We start from the raw sequence: 19190 nt of genomic DNA, 5'->3' as shown, positions 1-19190 counted from the left end.
AACCTTGAAAGTTCTGAATGAAAAAATTCATCATTACATCCAATTTTTTATTTTGTTCATCCATTTGAGACTTTAAAATAGTTACTTGATTCTGCAATTCCCTATAAGAAGGAAAAGATGAGGGCATTCCACTATATGAACGAGCAAGATATCCAAAGACTTGAGACGGACAAGGACCCAATCCCAAACTTCAGACACGGCCACAATGCTCTTTACTTCCTAAAACATGAGCTAATGAATCTTGAGTAGATATTTCTTGAGATAAAGATATGCTTGATTCATATTCTTGAATTTTTCCCTACAATAGCACCATTAAAATAGTCAAGCTCAAATTACACAAATAACCAAATGTTAATGTTAACATACTTGTGTTTTGTGTTTAAAGATAAAAGCAACATATCTCAATACCAAATATAAAAGTGTATATCATGTAGCAAGTAGTTCAATAAAACATAACATACACTAATTTCTTTGGCCTCCTGGCTAACAAAATGTCCATTTGCATGTTTATGTGTAACAGTCCATACCTCTCCCCTACTAACTTTTTGACCAGACTCTAGTTCCTACAAAGTTGAAAAAGAATGTGAATTTTACGTTAACAGCAAAATTATATTTTCATTATTTATAATTTATGCTTACCAGCTCTGCCCTCTTTCGTGCAATGCTTTTAGATCCACCAGTGTGAGGAATTATCTGTTTCTTTCTATTATCTCTATTTTTCTAGGCATTTTCCTAATAATCAACAATGAAAATATTATTCTCAATCACAAAAATCATAAGGTAAGAAATATGTTATTTTACCTTTGTTTTTTAACTTAGACAGTAATCAACAAAAGAAGCCCAATGGTCTCTATTTACTCCTTCTGGGACCATCTCAATCAACTGATCTCTGTTACGTGTACTATCATCCCTTTGTTGCCACAATTCTTGCCTATACTCTCTCCACTTTGAGTTAAGTGATTTGAAGATATAACTCTTATAAAGGTCAGAGTCAACTTCAAACTTAGGCTGCAAAATAAAATAAAAATTAATTGATGTTTATAATATTTTATAATTGAGGCTCAAATTATTAAGCATAAGGTTTGGTTTAGCATGTGTGAGTTACCAGTAATTCTAACCTGAATAGTGTGATTGAATACATACTCTTTGTAATCTTTAGGAACTTTTTTCCAGCTAGTATAATTGATTGGGAATAGCTGAAAGTCCCTTGCAACAGGACCTAAGAACCTATTCAACAATCCTGCACCATCTCCAATTGGTTGTCCTTCATCATTCCAATTCAATATGATTTTTTCATTGAGAGGAAGACATCAAACATCATTGACTGTGAGTTGTTTCGTCTTTCTTGTGCCATTTTCATCTGTGAATCAAAAGTTAGCACATAGATTTAAAAATATTAACAATAAGTGCATTATAATAAGTAACAATTTTACCAACTGTGTCAACAAGCCAAGCTCTTTTACGCAATGTTGATTATGAAGGTTGCACTTGGGACTCTATTTCTCCTTCCTCTTCACTGTCATACTGTAACTCTATTGAAGGTTGAGCACTAGATTGAGTTACATGTATAAATGAAGACTGAGCGTGCAACTATGGTGTGGGTACTGATGGAGGCTGAATATGTAACTGTGGTGCAGATGGAGGCTCAATATTCAACTGAGGTGCAGTTGGAGGTTTAGTATGAAACTGTTGTGCTGAATTACTCCTTTTCTTAAAAACTGGCTTCGGGTGAATTCCTATAAAGCAACAAGTAGTGTTACCATTAGTAACTTGTTATGAGAAATATTCATTATATAAATTGACTGAATTGTCTTTAGAAGAGCATAAAGGAATTATACTATCATGAGATGCAGGTGAAGGCTGTGTGTCAGACTGAGTTGTAAATGGAGGCATTGTACTTGTCTTGGGTGCAGATGGAGGCATTGTACTTGATTGAGGTGCTGAATTAGTCTTCTTGGTAGAAAATACCTTCATGTTTGTAATTCCTAAAAAGCAATAAATACATTGGTAAAAGATTATTCAATCAATGTACATAACTATTAAGATCTCAGTAGTTGAATATATAGATGAAGTATCCCTTAAAATGTACATAGCTTTTGGGTTTGATTTAAGTTTAATCAGTTCCGGATTCTGTCAGGACATCAAATCCTATTCTAGTCCTGTTGTTGGGTAAGCCATAGACATCCAATCCTGTCAATGTCATGTTCTATGTGTCTACTTTTGGGTGAAAAAGGTAGAGGGTTTAAGATTCACCTTTTGTTGAGTATGTAGACAAAGTCCCCTAACAATTTGACAATCCTCTTCCCTCTAGCTAGCTTTTGGGGCTGATTTAGGCATGTACATTCCCAATTGTAACATAAGACTTTGATCAATTGGTAGTGAAATGAGAAATGTTGCTATCATGGGCAAACCTATAATATGATGACTCTGGTCTACTAGAGATGTTAAGGAAATAATATTAGAGTAGCCTCCACAATAAACTTTCAAGATTATCCCATCTATTGATATTATTGGACATATGTGAAAGTGGAAAAGTGCTTATACGAATGATAAATATAGAATGACACAGAAAGAACGGTTAAATGCAGTTGTGTTTAGATGCATCTATTGAAAGTGATCTAAGAGACTATAGAAAAATGAGAGCACAAGATGCAAGGGGAAAAGAAAGATGTTGATCCCTGTACAATGAACTGCTATAAGTTTTTTCAAACAAAAACTGTATCATATTGGTATAATAAATAAAGTTTTAATTTCCAACCTTGACTTGGAAACCAAAATTCTTGGCAGTGATGATAAAAGAGTGACAAATCCATGTGAAAGAGGTAAGGAGAACATGGACAACAAGCATAATATAACAGCCTAATCAATAGTTTTAATTTCTATTCTAACCTTGACTTAGAAACGAAGAATCCAAGCAAGGATGATTAAAAGAGTAACAGAGCCATGTGTAACAGATAAAGAAGACATGGACAGCAACCATAATAGTAACAGAAACATGCAGAGGATGATATTAAAACAATAAGCTTGAGGTACTGAACGAGAAAGTGGGAATGCCATCAGCACAAAAGCACAAATGGAAGAACACAATCAGTCAATCAGTTCTAGCAATTAATATATGATAAATATAGGACTAAATAGGATAAATCCTTGCCTCATAAAACTGATGATTCCTCCACAGTAAATGTTACTAATAGCTATGGCAAAGCTACTTTGAAAATGAATATGAAAGGTTTAAGCTTGAAAACACATTAACAGATGTACCAAGTAAAGAAAAAATTACAATTGAGAAAAGGAAAAATCTAAAGATATATCTCTAACTAAGCACTGAAAGAAATAGAAGTGTCACAAGTTGACATGGTGGATGAGACAAAAATTTTAGTGGGGCTAAATGTATAGACAAAAAAAATTACATTTTTTTTCTTAACATAACATAATCACCCGACAATACTCTTTTCGAACATAACACATAACTCTACCAAAAAAAAAAATCTTGAATTTAGAATAGTTTAAATTTTTAAACTTGACTATGTTCACGGAAGCTATGTGTCCCTTTCAAGATATGTATAAAGTTTGAAGAAAAGCTCTTGTCCCTTCTACTCTAAATTTCTTATTGAAACACTATACTTTTTACCTGTTATTTAAAGTTATTTTACGCTGTTAAAAATTAATTAATATTTCTATTTATTATTTTATTTTTAATTTTATTTTACTATTTAAAGTTATTTATTGGTGGAGTTATAAAAGATTTTTTCAATGATAAAAACATGTTTTAAAAAAATGTAATTATATAGTTATTTGTATTACATGATTTGAAGTGCAGGAAACGAAGAAGTAATTAATCCTAATCCTGACATGTATTTAGCAAGCACAGTACAGCTAAGGTTAGAAAAAGAACTATGTTTCACCAACATAAGAAACTTTCATTTACACCATCTAATTTGGTCATCATGCATGCTACAAGAAAAAATAAACAATAAGGCAACACATCTAATTTGGAACAGGGCTTCAGTATGGTCCAAAAGCTTGTTGTGGATATGGAGGGGGTGACTACAACTTCGATCCTAAAGTTTACTGTAGCAATACCAGAGAGATAAATGGCAGCACAGTGACAACAATAGCCTGTGATGATCCCTATAACTACGTGAGTTGGGATGGAATCCATGCAACAGAAGCTGCAAACAAGTTTACTACCTATGCCATTCTAAATGGATCATATTCTGATCCCTTTTTCCTATTTCAGGAACACTGTGATCTTCAACCTATAGGTTGATCCATTTCCTTCAGGGTTGTTTCATAATTAACAAATGACGAAGGTCCTACCTCAAGATGTTACAAAAATAATTTTCAACAAAAAATCAAATCATACTTGAATAAATTACATAACTTTCAATACCGAATAAAAACAAGCTTGTGAGTTGTTCATTATCTACCAGCTCATAATTCAGCATTCATTTGCATGATGTTAACAGTACAAACTATAATTGGTTTTAGCCCAAAACAACTAAAGTAGAGGCAGGCTTTAGTCCAAGTGGTCATATATTTCTAATTTTTATATGTTTCTTAGAAAAATCTCACTTCATTCAACTCTCAATAGAATCATCCAGTCAACTAAGTTAATCATTTAAGGTCTTGTTGCTTTTCTCATTGTGTAACCAGATTTCGAAAGCAATCATAGATTGTTTGATCTCACTTTAATAACAGCTAATTACACCACGAACACATTTTGTGATGAGTATCTTAAGGATTATCAAAAAACCAATTTTGAGTCATTCAAATTGATAAGTTTTTATCAGAAGAAAAAACCAATTTTATAAGCAATTAACACCAGCTCTAAAATTTTTTTTATTAAATAAGTTCACTCATTTTTATCCTATTTTCTGATTAAGTGTAGTCTTATTGTTTTTTTATCTTTGTGGAGTTCTTAGTATCAAAAAAGTTATTTAATTTTTTGACTAATCTAGTTAACCACGATAAATTTATTTAATCAATAAAATTATTTCATTGTCAATTTTATTAGTTCATAACATAACACTCCAATATAAAATATTCTTTTAAAAAAATTACTACTTTCAGCCTTCTCTTAGTCAAAGACGATTGTTTTTATCACCTACTGGAACAAATTTGCTTGCTTGAGTTTCAAGAATTTTAATTATGAAATATAGTACATGCTAGAAGACACAAATTACTAATCATTTGTACCTAATTAAGGATAATATTAATTCTAAAATATTATACCCATTACCTACATCTAAAAATCCATATTAGAGTTACATTTTGTTATAAAAAATGTGTTAATTATTGACATTAACAATGTTTATCAGATAATTAATATATATTGTAAAAAATATATCTTACCAACATGAGGTACATTTGAAGGTACCAATTGAGTGATAAAAGATCCACCTTGTGATGCTACATTAGACTTCTTGCTAGAGAATCGCTTCATCATCGGGGATCCTGGAAGGCACAAAATAATATAAATAAAACTAGTGAAATATATAAAATTAAACATGAAAAATATTAAGGACAATAATAAAACATGAATATAATGACTAAATTGAGTTTCAATAATATAAAAAATATTAAGGACAATAATAAAACATAAATAATAGCTAAACTAATAATTATAAATAACACCTTGCTAATGGTATATTCCCTTCCCCATTTGGAAATAAAGTTTCCAAGTTTTGTTGTTGATATGGCTCACATTCATGAAAAGTGTCATCGTCATCACCCATGTCATACAAGTCTCGTGGCTTTAGATGTACAGGTATGCTCTAATTTTTATCTAACTCATCTTCTACATAATAAACCATTTGAGCCTCTGAAGCCTGAATGTATGGCTCATCATCTTCATGGTCACCAGTGTGTATCAAACGTGCAAAATTTGCTGAAGTAAATCCTAAGTCATCAGTTATAATTCCTTGCTGATTAGTTGTATTAGCCTACATACATTTGAATAAAGTAATTGAGAATCGACCATGATAGTTAATCTCAATAATTTCTGTCAATTTTCCATAATAAGGAACACCACCAAATTGCATCTGATTATCACTACTACTTGCATAGCTTCTTGTTCCAAATGTTCCAAACACTCCACTGTTTTGTGTTTTAAGCCCTTGGTCTCGTTCCAATATACGAAACTTTAATCCGTTAACATTCTATACACTATAACGCTTTGCACAATCAATTGGACCCATAGCTAAGAACTTAAAATCATCAGAATAGGATTCATTTGGTGCATCTTTTATCTATAATAAAAAAAATGAAGTGAGAAAATATTACTGTTCAATGAGATCAAATGACAAGAATATAATTAAACTTACTTGACGAGAAAACCATTGAACAAATTCTCTATGAACCCTCCTATCTATCTCAGAGGACGATCGTGTGCGACTTCTTAATTGTCGACGCAATACATTTCTAAATTCCCTACATAAAACACATAGATAATTGCATATTCGTACTTTAAGAAAGTATGGTTTTATAAGAAATTATCAAATAAGATTACTTACTGAAGAAATGGCTCAACTTTTGTACAATTGGTCAATACATGACGATGTGCTTGTAATTTTTCCTTTATAGATAAAGTGAAGTAACTAAAGCCACTAATTGGATTTTCGATCGGTGGAAATAAAGAGTTTGCACTAGATAATTCTACATTTGGCTGATCATCAACACGACCCATTCAATTAAAGACGGTCTCAATTCCTTCCAAATACCTAGAGCAAAATGTCAAACCTTTTCAGCTATATATCCTTCAGCTATAGACCCTTCCGGTTGTACTTTATTACGAACATAAGACTTTAATTTTCCTAGGTACCTCTCAATAGGGTACATCCATCGATATTGGACAAGTCTTCCAGCCTTGGCTTCTTCAATTAAGTGTACAATCAAATGAACCATGACTGTAAAAAATGAAGGTGGAAATAACATTTCCATATGACATAATGTGAGAATAATTCTACTTTGCAATTGGTCAAGTTCATTGACAATTAAAACTTTGCTACACAATTGTCTGAAAAATGAACACAAATCAATTAACACTGCTGATACTTGGCTTGGGAGTGTCTTCCTCATTGCTAAAGGCAACAATTGCTCTATTAAAATATGTGAATCATGACTTTTTAATCCACCAATCTTTTGTTGCCTGATATCAATACATCTACTAATATTACTTGAGTAGCCATCTGGAACAGTAATGTTTTTTAATGTCTTTAAAAACAGTTCTTTGTTTGTACTTGTTGATGTGAATAAAGCTGGAAGATATTTGTCATTTTCATTAGGCCATAAATCAGATCTTATGCCCCACTCTTGCAAGTCTCTTCGTGCATTTAAATGGTCTTCTAATTTTCCAGAATCATTTAACAAAGTAAATACCACATTATCACATACGTTTTTCTCAATGTGCATGACATCAAGATTATGACGCAATAAATTATTCACCCAATAAGGAAGTTCAAAAAAGATACTCCTCTTACGCTATTGTGAAGGTTCAGCTTGTGTCCCACCAACTCGACGCACTTTTTTTGCCCTTCCTTCAACATCTAAATCTTTTCCAAACACCACATTAATCATCTGAACTTGTTGCCATATAGATGCACCGGTTATTGCTACAGGAGGGTTTCTATTTTCTACATTTCCATCAAATCGACTTCGAGCTAATCTAAATTTGTGCCCTTCATTAAAAGATCGACGATGACCCATGAAACACCACTTTCGACTATGAGGAAGTCGGCTAGGAACTGAGTCAAAATTACAAGTAGGACATACTAACCCAGTATATGTATCCAATCCAGATAAGGTTCCAAGACCAGGAAAATCACTAATAGTCCACATCACAGCTTCATGCATGTTAAAAACTTCATTGCTATATGAATCAAAAGTTCTAACACCAGTAGTCCATAAATCTTTCAATTCTTCTAGTAATGGTTGAAGATATACATCAATGTCATTTCTCGGTGCTTGCTTACCAAGAATGATCATCGACAGGATAAATGAACTCTGTTTCATGTACATCCAAGGAGGAAGGTTGTACGGTATGAGCATAACTGGCCAAATACTATAACTCGTGCTCAAATTCCTGAAAGGATTAAAGCCATTAGTAGCCAACCCAAGGCGTACATTTCGAGAGTCTGAAGCAAATTGAGGATACATTAAGTCAAATTTCTTCCATGCTTCTGAGTCTCTTGGATGCCTTAATATACCCTCAGTAGTACTTTCCAATCCATGCCATTGCATATGCTCAGCAGTTTTTGAAGACATAAACAACCTTTGCAAATGTGGCTTTAAAGGAAAATATCTCAAAACTTTTGCAAGCACCTTTTTTTGTTTATCAGTAGTATTAGTATTTGCACCCTTATCTTTTGACTTCCACCTAGATTGTTTGCATGTCTTACAAGTATCTCTATTTGCATCTTCTCCAAAGTATAACATACAATCCCTCAGACAGGCATGAATTTTGGTGTAATTAAGGCCAAGTTTGGCAATAGTTTTCTTCGCTTCATAGAATGAAGATGGAATATTAGCATGTTCAAAAGCATCAGCCAACAGCTCTAGGATCATTGACATTGCCTTGTCACTTGCTTTACAAAGACATTTAATATGATACAGCTTGACCAAGAATGAAAGTTTTGAATATTTATCACATCCTTGTACAAACTTTGTTGACCATCCCTAATTAACTCCAAAAATTCTGCATTGTTATCAAGCAAGGCTTGGTTTGATTGTGGACAAATATCATCATTTTCTTGCATATCATCGCGACTTATATGATTTCTAAATATATCATTGACCATATCACATATAGGATCACTAGCAATAACTCTATCTTCAATCTCCCGAGACATTGAAGGTCTTTCAACTATAGTATCTGCATGACTTATCTCTCCATGTCTTAACCAAACCGTATACCCTTTCAAAAAAGGTTTTACAATCAAATGGTCATATACTTCTTCTCGAGATTTCCATCTATTAAACTTGCATTTAGGACATGGACATATTATCCCACCTTCAACACTCCTATTGGCAAATGCAAAATTTAAAAAGCTATTCAATCCTTCCACATATTGTGGTGTATTTCGAGGCATGTCAATCCATGATTTATCCATTATTTCTGAGAAGCAAATATAATGAGTAAATTAAGTTTCAATAATACTAAGTATAAGCACCCATAAACAAGAGAGAGAATCAATTTATAAAAATACATTCTTAAATAGATCAATATAGGTCGATTGAAAACATGTTACGTTTCTAACTACTTGAAAAATTGCATATAAATAGTATTCCTTAAAGTGGTAATGATACACAAGTTATAGCTATCAGCAATTATCACAAGTTAACCTCAAAATAAATCTTCAAATAATGCTAACTTTGAAATGTAGCTAATGTACACTTACCAAGATGGAAAATTTTCTAACTTTGAAATGTCCTTGTCTGTAAATAGAAACTCAACAAACAATTTTAATCGTCAAGCCACCAAAGGAGGGAAATTAGCCTGCAAAATTGTATAGTGACAATGAATAAGCCTGCAAAAATTGTATTGTCATAAATAAACTAGTTCACATAACAGTGACACTTGTAAATTCATTCCTTCACACTACAACAACACCAATGCACTACAACTTCAAATACTTTCACGTGAATTATTGGATAATATCTATCTTACCATAACTTTTTGGCAAATGGTCTTGTACTGTAAATATTTAGAGTCTACATCTCTCAATTTGATATTAGTAGTCGCAGCATTACAAATTAAGGTATAGTTAAATGGTCAATTTTTTATATTTCTACATTTTTTTAAAAGATTTAACTAGTTCCCAAACAATGTCTTGGTTTTTCAATTCTATATAAAAAGATAATTACAAACTCGTAATTCAAACGTAGATGTGGAATTACAAGTTGTTAACTAATGAATTGCCTTGCACGAACTTATTTGTAGTTTCTAATTCAATTGGTTAACTGAATTTTAAGGGAAAAAGGAGCTAAAAATTCAAAGTCAAAAATAATATTTTGATCACAATATAATAGTAATCAAACAACTCAATGAGTCGGCCACTTGACAAGTTTAATAGAGGAAAGTGGTGGTTTCTGTTTGCCAACTCTGCAGCAATCTTATGTCTATTGAATAGTATTTAAAGCTGAACGTAACCTAAAGACGCCTGCTATTTTATATGAAGTGTTTCCTGTTATTCTTGTCAATTTAGTGTTTACCAACTTCCAAAATCATTTTCTCAATCTGTCAACAATATTCTATCCCCCTAACCACTACTATATTCCAAACTTTACATGTACCTCAGCTGCAAACAATGATAGAGTCGATCAAAATGGATATGCAAGTGAACACAAATTATTTTTCATGACATTGGTTTTGATAAGGAAAATACTGAAATACCATAGCTTTTCTTAAGTGGCATGTTCTAACCATATTCAAAGTGATTAGGATATATAAGGATCAGCCCTCAATGTTACACATTTAATTATTTTTTGTGGATTTAGCATTAATCATTATGATGAATAACATGTAATCAGACAAGGGTCCAAAGCCAATAGTATTTTGCTTTATCATTTACACTACAATTTGATATTTTATTATATATCTTTAGACATATGTTAAAAACATCATTATTTTATTAAAGTTATAAATTATAAACATTTTAAAATTTTTAGATCTATGAATTTTTAATATGAATTGCATATCCTGCGAGGAAAAATAATCTACTGCAGGGGATCCTGTTCCAAATTGTCCCCTGTTCCAAATTGTAAAATAGTTGTGTAGTAACAGTACATTGAAAAGGAATAATGGAGACACAGCTAATATTAAATAGCAAATTTTGTGACCCCTTTTCTTTTTTGGCTCAATGCTAAACCCGTTTTAGCTCTCTCTTATTTTCTTTTGAGCTTAAACCACTTTGCTTTTTCTTTCATAAACAACTATCAGGATACATTTGAGTGTAAACTTTACTGCACAAGCTTTGAAAGTAAACACTACCTGAACACAAGATCTACCAGTTTACATCAGCTGTGTAACACCTTATATTTCTTTCCTCAATACATGATAAATTTTCATAAAAATTAATATGGTAAAGTAAATTTTCCTTCAAAACTTTCTAATAAGGAAAAGACATTGAAATGATATAAGGTTCATAGAGTAAAATTTCATTAATTCATAAGTACTTTAGGAAAACAAAGATTCTAAAGTTTTCATCAGCAATAAAGAGGAATAGTAGTTTTACAACATTTTCAAAAGAACGCTATAGAACTGAAAATATTCATTACATAACTCAAAATAACTAAGTCCTATAGCAGTTCTCATCCATCCATGCACTGTGAGCCTGGTACTATTCGTCCTGGTTTCCTGAAAAATATTGTGTAAGGGTGAGTCTCTACCCTACCACTCATACATAACATATACATTCTTCACAAAACACATCTTATCACGATTAACGAAAACATCATGGCATTACATATCACAAGGTTATATAAAGCATATTCTCATCTCAACGAGCATTACATTACACAGATTCACAATTTCTTTTACTTTTATCCGCGCTTACCGCTCCCTGTGGCCACAGTTATCCGATGCCTCTATCTCGAGGTCTTACACATTCATGTAAATAGTCGCCGGATGGCCCAATGCAATACGGATACAACGCATGCAATAGACGGCCCCTTAGCAAAGGTAATGGTCAGGAGTCAAGTCGAGAAATGAGTGTGTGGCCATGTGGTGCATTCGAACACAATATTCCGTGCACAATCCCGAATGTCACTCACCACCCTGCATTTCCCCAAGATATCCCATATCGTCTCCATCTTCCACTTCCCCAGTGTATCTCTGTAACTATTTACATCATATCTTTTTCCATGCTCTTTCGAGTATATTCACATGTTCACATATGCCATTTCTCATGTTCACACATATTTTTCATCATATTTCCACATACTTTTCATCATATACATCAAACCATGGCATATTAACAATACACATCATTTTTACATGAAACACAATATATTCAAACATAAAACTTCCATCTCTTTGTATATTTCATATCACAAAATCATATAATCATATCAACCATCTTCAATATACCTTATTTGGACATAATATCACATTTTCACCATGTATTCATCATAAATCACATAAACAGCCAATTATTCTCACTATTCACCGATTATTTTTCATAAAGCAAGGATTATTCCACATATAATCACATACATGACAAAATCTATGAGAATACAAGTAATAAACATAACAAAATGATAAAGTAGAGCCCCCTTTACCTCAAAACAGAGCTTTTACAAGGATTTAACCGAAGGTTTAACTCTAGAACGGAGGTTTTCTTAAGAACATCATGAACATCTATAAGAAGAAGAAGAAGAAGAGAAACGAACGGTAAATCTAACTTCAAACTTAGAAAAACTTACTTGTAATCCTTTAGATCGAACGTAGAATCACAGATCTGAAGAAAAATCTAAGTTTAGGAGGTTTAGTATGGGAGAAAATGGCGAGATATGACTTTAGAACCTTTGAGAACCTTGGATAGGAGTGAAGAAATAAAAATTTCGTCTGCAACCCCCTTTTTATAGAAAATTTTTGAAGTTACTGTTCACCGCCGGAAACACTGTTCACCGCCTTACTGTTTTTGCCGGAAACACTGTTCGCGGTAACTGTTCACGCCGAAAACACTGTGCACACGTACTGTACACGGATTGTACGCGTACTGTACGCGGATGTGACGTCAGCCATGACGTCATGCTGATGTCATTGATGACGTCATCGTCACTGTATAAAGGCGGTTTTACTGTTCATACGCGGTTTACTGTTCATAGGCGGTTTTACTGTTTATTTTATTTTTTTTTTAATAAATTCTATCCAAATCTATTCCAATTATACTTTAATAAACCTCATTTTATTTAAATCAAAATATAGGATGTTACAAGCTGAACATGATAGCATGCATAAAAAGAATTGGCTTTTTATTTCTTCAAACAAAAGAAAAATAAAGTGGAGTATTTAAATCTAAAGGTTTCAAAGATGATAAAAGAAGTGTAAAAATGTTAAGTTTGACATGTTAGAAGCCGTTTATTAGTATTTATGAAAAAATCGTGTAAAAGAAACGATAAGGTTTAGATATGTGTTCATAGAAAGTTACTTTAGTATTTTTGTTTTTTTATAAATATAGTTTCATTTTAAGCTACACTTTTTGTTTATTGTAATTTTTTTATTAAGATTGTTTTCTATATTTCTTTATTTATTGTTATTTCTTTATAATTGTTCTTCTTTTTCTTTTTCTATTTCTCATTCAAATTAATGCCATCCACTTATCTTCATTAATTTGTTTTCTAAAATCACATTAATAAAGAATTCATTAAAAGAATCTAAAATTCAAACACAGATTATTCTGTGTATGTTTAGCATATAGAATTGAGTATGGAATTGGACGTTAGAATTGGAATTAGGCTTAAGAATTCTAATTATCATGTTTGGATGTCTATTTGGAATTGAGATAATGATTCCATGGACCAATTCTATGAAATTCTATTATAACTAAATTTAACTCACTTCAATTCCTACTGCACCCTAGGAATTTGAATTCCTAATATCATAATTCACAAATACACTCTCGCGTATCTTCTCTCCCTCATCTTCGTAGTTCTTGTTTCTTTCCCAATGCTTTCTTTCTCTTCTTTATTCCCTCTTTCCCCTATGCATCTTTCTTCTTTTACTTATGCTCTGTATTTTCATCTATTTTTAGCTTTATTCTAACATTGATTATTAATACAACTTCTTTTATATGTTCTCTCATTTTTTCTCTATTATCTTCTTTCTCGTTTTACATTGATTATTAATAAAAGTAATTTTTTTCTATTCCTCTTCCTCTTATTCTTTCTATTTTTCTTTTATGCTTTTTATTCTTTCTTTCTTCTTTTTTTACATTTGTTTCCTATTTTTCTTTTACGTCTTCTTCTTTCTTTCTTTCTCATTTTTCACATTTGTTAGACGTTTAATATATTTACGTTATTGTATCATATTACTATTACGCGCTTACTGCAAATTGTTTATGTTAATTGTATAATAAATTGTTTAATACTTTTCTTGAATTGTTAAATGTCGTAGAAAATATTAGAAATTAATTCTACAGTGTAACAAAGACATAGTCGAAGGTTTTCGCAATTATATCATAAAACGGATGAAATTGTTATAATCAATTAAGTGTTATTAAACGAGGTTTTTTTTAGCTTTGCAATATTTGACTATTATGTAAGCGTAGAAGAATTTGTTATAATGTTTTTACTTATTTTAACTCATGGTCTCAAAATAAGAGTTCTTGAAAGCACTTATTTAATTTTGAGAATTAAATTATATTTGTGAGCATTTGTATGCTTTCATTTAATTTATAAGAAAGATAGTTCATAACAAAATATTAAATTTTAATGATTAAATATAAAAAGATAAATTTACTGTGTCATAATTTTTTAAAAAAATATTAAGTTATCATCTTTACCAATTTATTTTTTAATTATTTTGTATTTTTAATTACTACAATATTTTTGAAAAAATTATTAAATAAAATTTTAATGCAAAATTAAATTATTTTTTAAAAATTTAGATCTTACATCACACTGTAAAATTTGATTTCGAACTTAAAATTTTAATTCTACATTTTAATTCCTTGAATATGTCAAACATAAAATTGTAATTCTAAATCAATTCCAATTATGATGAAATTGGAATTAAAATTATAATTCTAAATGTCAATTTTGATTTCATGCATGAAACGAACCCTTAAATTTATTTATTTATTGAAAACAAAAACCATCATACACAAGTATGTATTTCGAGAAATATTATACATTTTTCCTTTTGTACTTTGATTCCTTATAAAGATATTAAAAAGGCAAATAATGTTATTATAATTGGCAAAGTGTTGCAGTTGAGGAAGACACTATATCATATACGTACAATATGGTATATGTATTTGATTTTGATTTTCGCGGAAAGTATTATGAATTCCTTGTTTGTAAATTAGTATAAATAAGAAAACATATCCCAACTAAAATATAATTTGACAAAGTAAGGAGGAAGTCAACCTTTAGTATAAAATCAACATAACAATGTATTTAATCAAAATAAATAAAACATAACTATAATATATCATTATAACCTCCGCATCCAATTTATTTGTTACAATAACCCTAACTATTTGGAAAACGGTCAAATGGTTGAGGTGATCAAAACACTGTTGTGATATATCGCATCAGAATAAATTGAGCATGAATGCTGAGAAACTAGTTGTTGTCATACCAAGATTGCTTCTGAAGATAAGCAATTGTGTTCTTGTCTACCTGGAACGCTTTAGTAAGAACCTCTGGAGAAATAGGTGGATTAGCTTTAAATAAAGAATTTGCAACAATGATAAGCCCTGGATTTTGGCTACTGAGAGCAGCAATGGCAACAGCGTTTCCGTATCCCACATTGAGCTGGAAATGAATGAGACCAATTGGGAACACAAAAACATCACCCTTATTAAGCACTTTGGTGAAGAGACGATTATTGTTTTGATTAGAGGCGACAAATCCAACAAAAAGAGTGCCTTCAAGGACTATAAGGATCTCAGTGCCTCGAGGGTGAATATGGGGAGGGTTTAAACCCTTAGGTGCAAAATCTATGCGAGCCAAAGATACACCAAGTGTGTTTAGTCCTGGTAGTTGATCAACAAAGACCGGAGTCACTTGTGAGCCCAGTGGGTTGTTTGCATTTCCGGGATCCACATGTTTGAAGAAATCTTCAGCCTTCACAAGTTTGGGGTCTTTGCAGAATTTTCCATTCACAAACACTGCAAATTAACAAGGAACATTTTTTAAACAATACGTTCTTGTTATTACGAGAATCTTAAAATTTATGTAGGAAGACATGTTAGGAACGTTTGTACATACCACCATCGGTTTCGTTGATTGCCACACAAAAGTCTTGTAAAGGACTGGGGTCATATCCAAAGACAAGTGAGGATGCCAAACCCAAGGTGGCAACAAGGAAGTAGACAACCTTCATTTCTAATGATTCTTCTTAAGTAATTGTGTTTTGAATTGAATTTTGATCATGTGAAGCACTGAAGCTAGCTATTTATAAGGATTGGCTGCCAAATTACTCTTACCTTACGCAATTAATTCTTTAATTTATTTGATGAACCTTTCCTTAGCAACTGCATTTGTGCTTGATCAAAGAGTAGACTAAGGAGATGCTCCATATTTTGAATGTTTCAGTATTACCTCTTCCAGTTGCCTTTCCACGCACTAGTTGCTCCTTTAAAATTATTTTATAATGGAAAGCTATTATCATCTAAATCCAAGGTCTGTTTAGACTCTTTCTAAAATTTTCAGAGTGGTTAAATTAGCTTAGACACGATCGTCATAAGCAGTTTGGAGCAATAGGGATTATTTTATCAGAGACTGGGTCAAAAATCTCACTTGTTTATGTTTGCAAGGCCAAAGCCTTAACTTTGGGTTTAAAGGGTAATTTTAAACGACGAAGCATTTACTTGTTTTAAAATAGACCAGTGAGTCCGTTATAGAGATTAAGAGGTAATTATATTCAAACAAAAATCAAAATAATTAATTTAGAAATACATTTTAATTTAGAATTTGAATACCTTTTAATATATCCTTGTGAGTGTGAAATGCATTCTATAATTTAGAAAAGAATCTTAATTTGGTGTTTTAAATTTTTGTCACCATATTAATATTTTAATAATTTTTTGTCACCATATTAATTAAAATAAACTGTCAGTATTTACTCTTCTAAAGGTTTTGCTTTTAAATTAATCCATTGAAAATTTAATATGGTATTAAATCAATTCTTTAAAAATTTAAAATATACATCACCGTATAATTTCTTATCGATAATTAATTAAAATCATGAAAATAAGCTCTGAAGGAAATAACACGAGTTTGTGCAGTACATAGCTAATAATTAAGGTTATAAAATGCTATATTAGTGCACTGTAAGTATAAATTTTTTTATATCTTCAAGTAATTATAATATATATGGTATATGACATATTTGTAAGGATTGTGACTAGTGTTTTGTAGTTTTCTATCTTCTACAAAAAAAAAATTAATTAAAAAATAAAGCAAGAAAAATGTTTTAAAAAAGTATTATTTTAATAATTTATTTTTTTTTAAAAAAAAGGTTCAAAATTAATTAGATAGCAAGATTAAGTCCATTTACTAGGAAAATAGTACTACTATTATGTTTCGCTTCAAGTTATTATGAAGTCCATTTGTATCATATGCATTCTCTTGAAAAAAAAAAGTGTGAATATACATGTGAATGTGAAAATAGCAAGAGAAAATAAGCTCTGAAGGAAATAACACGAGCCTGTGCAGCACATAGCTAATAATTAAGGTTATTGTTTACGGTGAAAAATGACAATTGTAAACAAATAATCCAAAGATCAATCTGGGGACTGGATTTAGGTGCTCTTTAGGTTCTTTTAAGTGTGTTGTTAACGTGATGCTCAAATCAATGGCGTAAAAGAGTATTAAGCAAGAATAGTGAATAATAAATGGGCAGAATTGAATCAAATGTAGATGTTCTTTACAGAAAAGCGCTAAATAGGAAATGAATTGCAATAATTGAAATAAGCATCAAGCTGGAATTATAATGCGGAAATGTAAATGCAAGAATGTAAATATGCTGAAATGTAAACGTACGACTCCTCACAACGGCAAACAACGGCCACCGTGGGTCTCCTTGTAGCTGGTGTCTGGCGCGGTGCAGGGTTTCAGTGTCTCAGAGAGTTTAGGTGCGGTATCTGGGTGCAAAAAGTCGTGCTTTGTGAAATGGTGCTTTGGAGTATTTATAGACATGAAGATCACCACCGTTTTCCTCCTTTTGCGGGCACTTCTTAGTAACTGCCTTCAACTGTTGATGCTCACTATCCACGATTGCTTGTGATCGTGCTGTTTGTTGGGGCTGTAACCGTTATCGCCCATGATCTCCTTTGCGTAGTGGTGAATGTTGATAACTACTGGTAACCGCTTTTGGATTTTTCAAGACTCCTATCTTTTGAGTATTTCTGAGAGAAACCTAGGAGACTCTTTTAATGTTATGGCCTTATAATAGTTTCTTCTTGACTTCTCTTTTCGAGCCATTCTGGAGTTTTGAGAGCCTGTCTTGGTCTTGTGGACTTAGAACATTTTCTTTGCTCATTTCTGTTTTTTGAGCAATTCTGGAGGGACTCTGGAGCTCGACCAGATTTGTGGACTTAGAATATTTTCTGACCACTTCTTATTTTTTGAGCAGTTTTGGAGGAAATCTGGAGTTCGGCTAGATTTGTGGACTTAGAATATTTTCTGACCACTTCCTATTTTTTGAGCAGTTTTGGGTGTCAGGGACTTGAAAACTCCTCGAAAAGCCATCAGTTTTGTGGACTTAGACTATTTTCTTGCCAGTTCTATTTTTTCGAGTAGTTTTGGGTGTCTGTGACTTGAAAACTCCTCAAAACTCCTCGAAAAAAGCCTTTAGTTTTGTGGTCTTAGAATATTTTCTTGTCTTTCAAGCAGTTTAGAGAAAAATCAACAATGTGACAAAAATCTCATAAAATAGCTCGAAATGTGTACCTTTTAATTAAAACTAAAGATCTTAGATAATCTTCTAATATTCTCTTATGTTCAGGCTTATCTTTGGCTCCTTCTTGACCCCCGAAACTTGTTGAAATGTAGTTTCCTTCGAGATGATTTTTAACTTAGAAAATTTTCATTATCCCAAACAGATGCCCCCCAAAATATTAATATCTCAGGTTTATGAGATTTAATATTTTTTATTTTGATATTTAATTAGAAAATTTTCATTTTCTAATTTTCCTGCCATTTCTTATGGCGTCTCTGCCTCTTACCTGCTTTATTCAGGCACGTCGTCCAAAGTCGGCGCATTAAATACAGGTACTGCCTGGCAGTTACCGAAAATGTCTCATTATTGAGACGTGCTCCGTCTGTTGGGGATTTAAGGCCATTTTAGATCGAAAAGACGCCCCACTATCTCTTCATCTTCCCACTAAGTGCCAAAATACTCTGAACTTGGGCTCTTGTATGGGCCTTGCACGAGGTTGGGGACCAGTATAAAAAGCGAAGTTACCTTCTCATTTTTTCACGCTTTCATTTTTTACTCTCCTACTTAGAGCTCTGTTCTC

General features: G+C 31.9%; 2 protein-coding genes across 2 annotated transcripts; both read right to left on the bottom strand.

The window, feature by feature from the left end:
- Window positions 1-7482: 7482 nt before the first annotated feature.
- Window positions 7483-9110, bottom strand: LOC113862314. The gene is made up of 2 exons (XM_027495405.1): window positions 8663-9110; window positions 7483-8585 (listed from the first exon to the last, which is right to left on the bottom strand). The coding sequence occupies exons 1-2, from the start codon at window positions 9108-9110 to the stop codon at window positions 7483-7485; spliced, it is 1551 nt and encodes a 516-aa protein (XP_027351206.1).
- A 6178-nt stretch (window positions 9111-15288) lies between these two features.
- Window positions 15289-16051, bottom strand: LOC113860811 (germin-like protein subfamily 1 member 7). The gene is made up of 2 exons (XM_027493327.1): window positions 15937-16051; window positions 15289-15836 (listed from the first exon to the last, which is right to left on the bottom strand). Exons 1-2 carry the CDS (start codon window positions 16049-16051, stop codon window positions 15289-15291), a joined length of 663 nt encoding a protein of 220 aa, XP_027349128.1.
- Window positions 16052-19190: the final 3139 nt, after the last annotated feature.

The sequence above is a fragment of the Abrus precatorius genome, unplaced genomic scaffold (genome assembly GCF_003935025.1).
Source record: "Abrus precatorius isolate BTA unplaced genomic scaffold, Abrus_2018 Scaffold3, whole genome shotgun sequence".
NCBI lineage: Eukaryota > Viridiplantae > Streptophyta > Magnoliopsida > Fabales > Fabaceae > Abrus > Abrus precatorius.
Note: the sequence above shows the minus strand (reverse complement) of the source record. Positions and strands in the feature narration are given on the sequence as shown.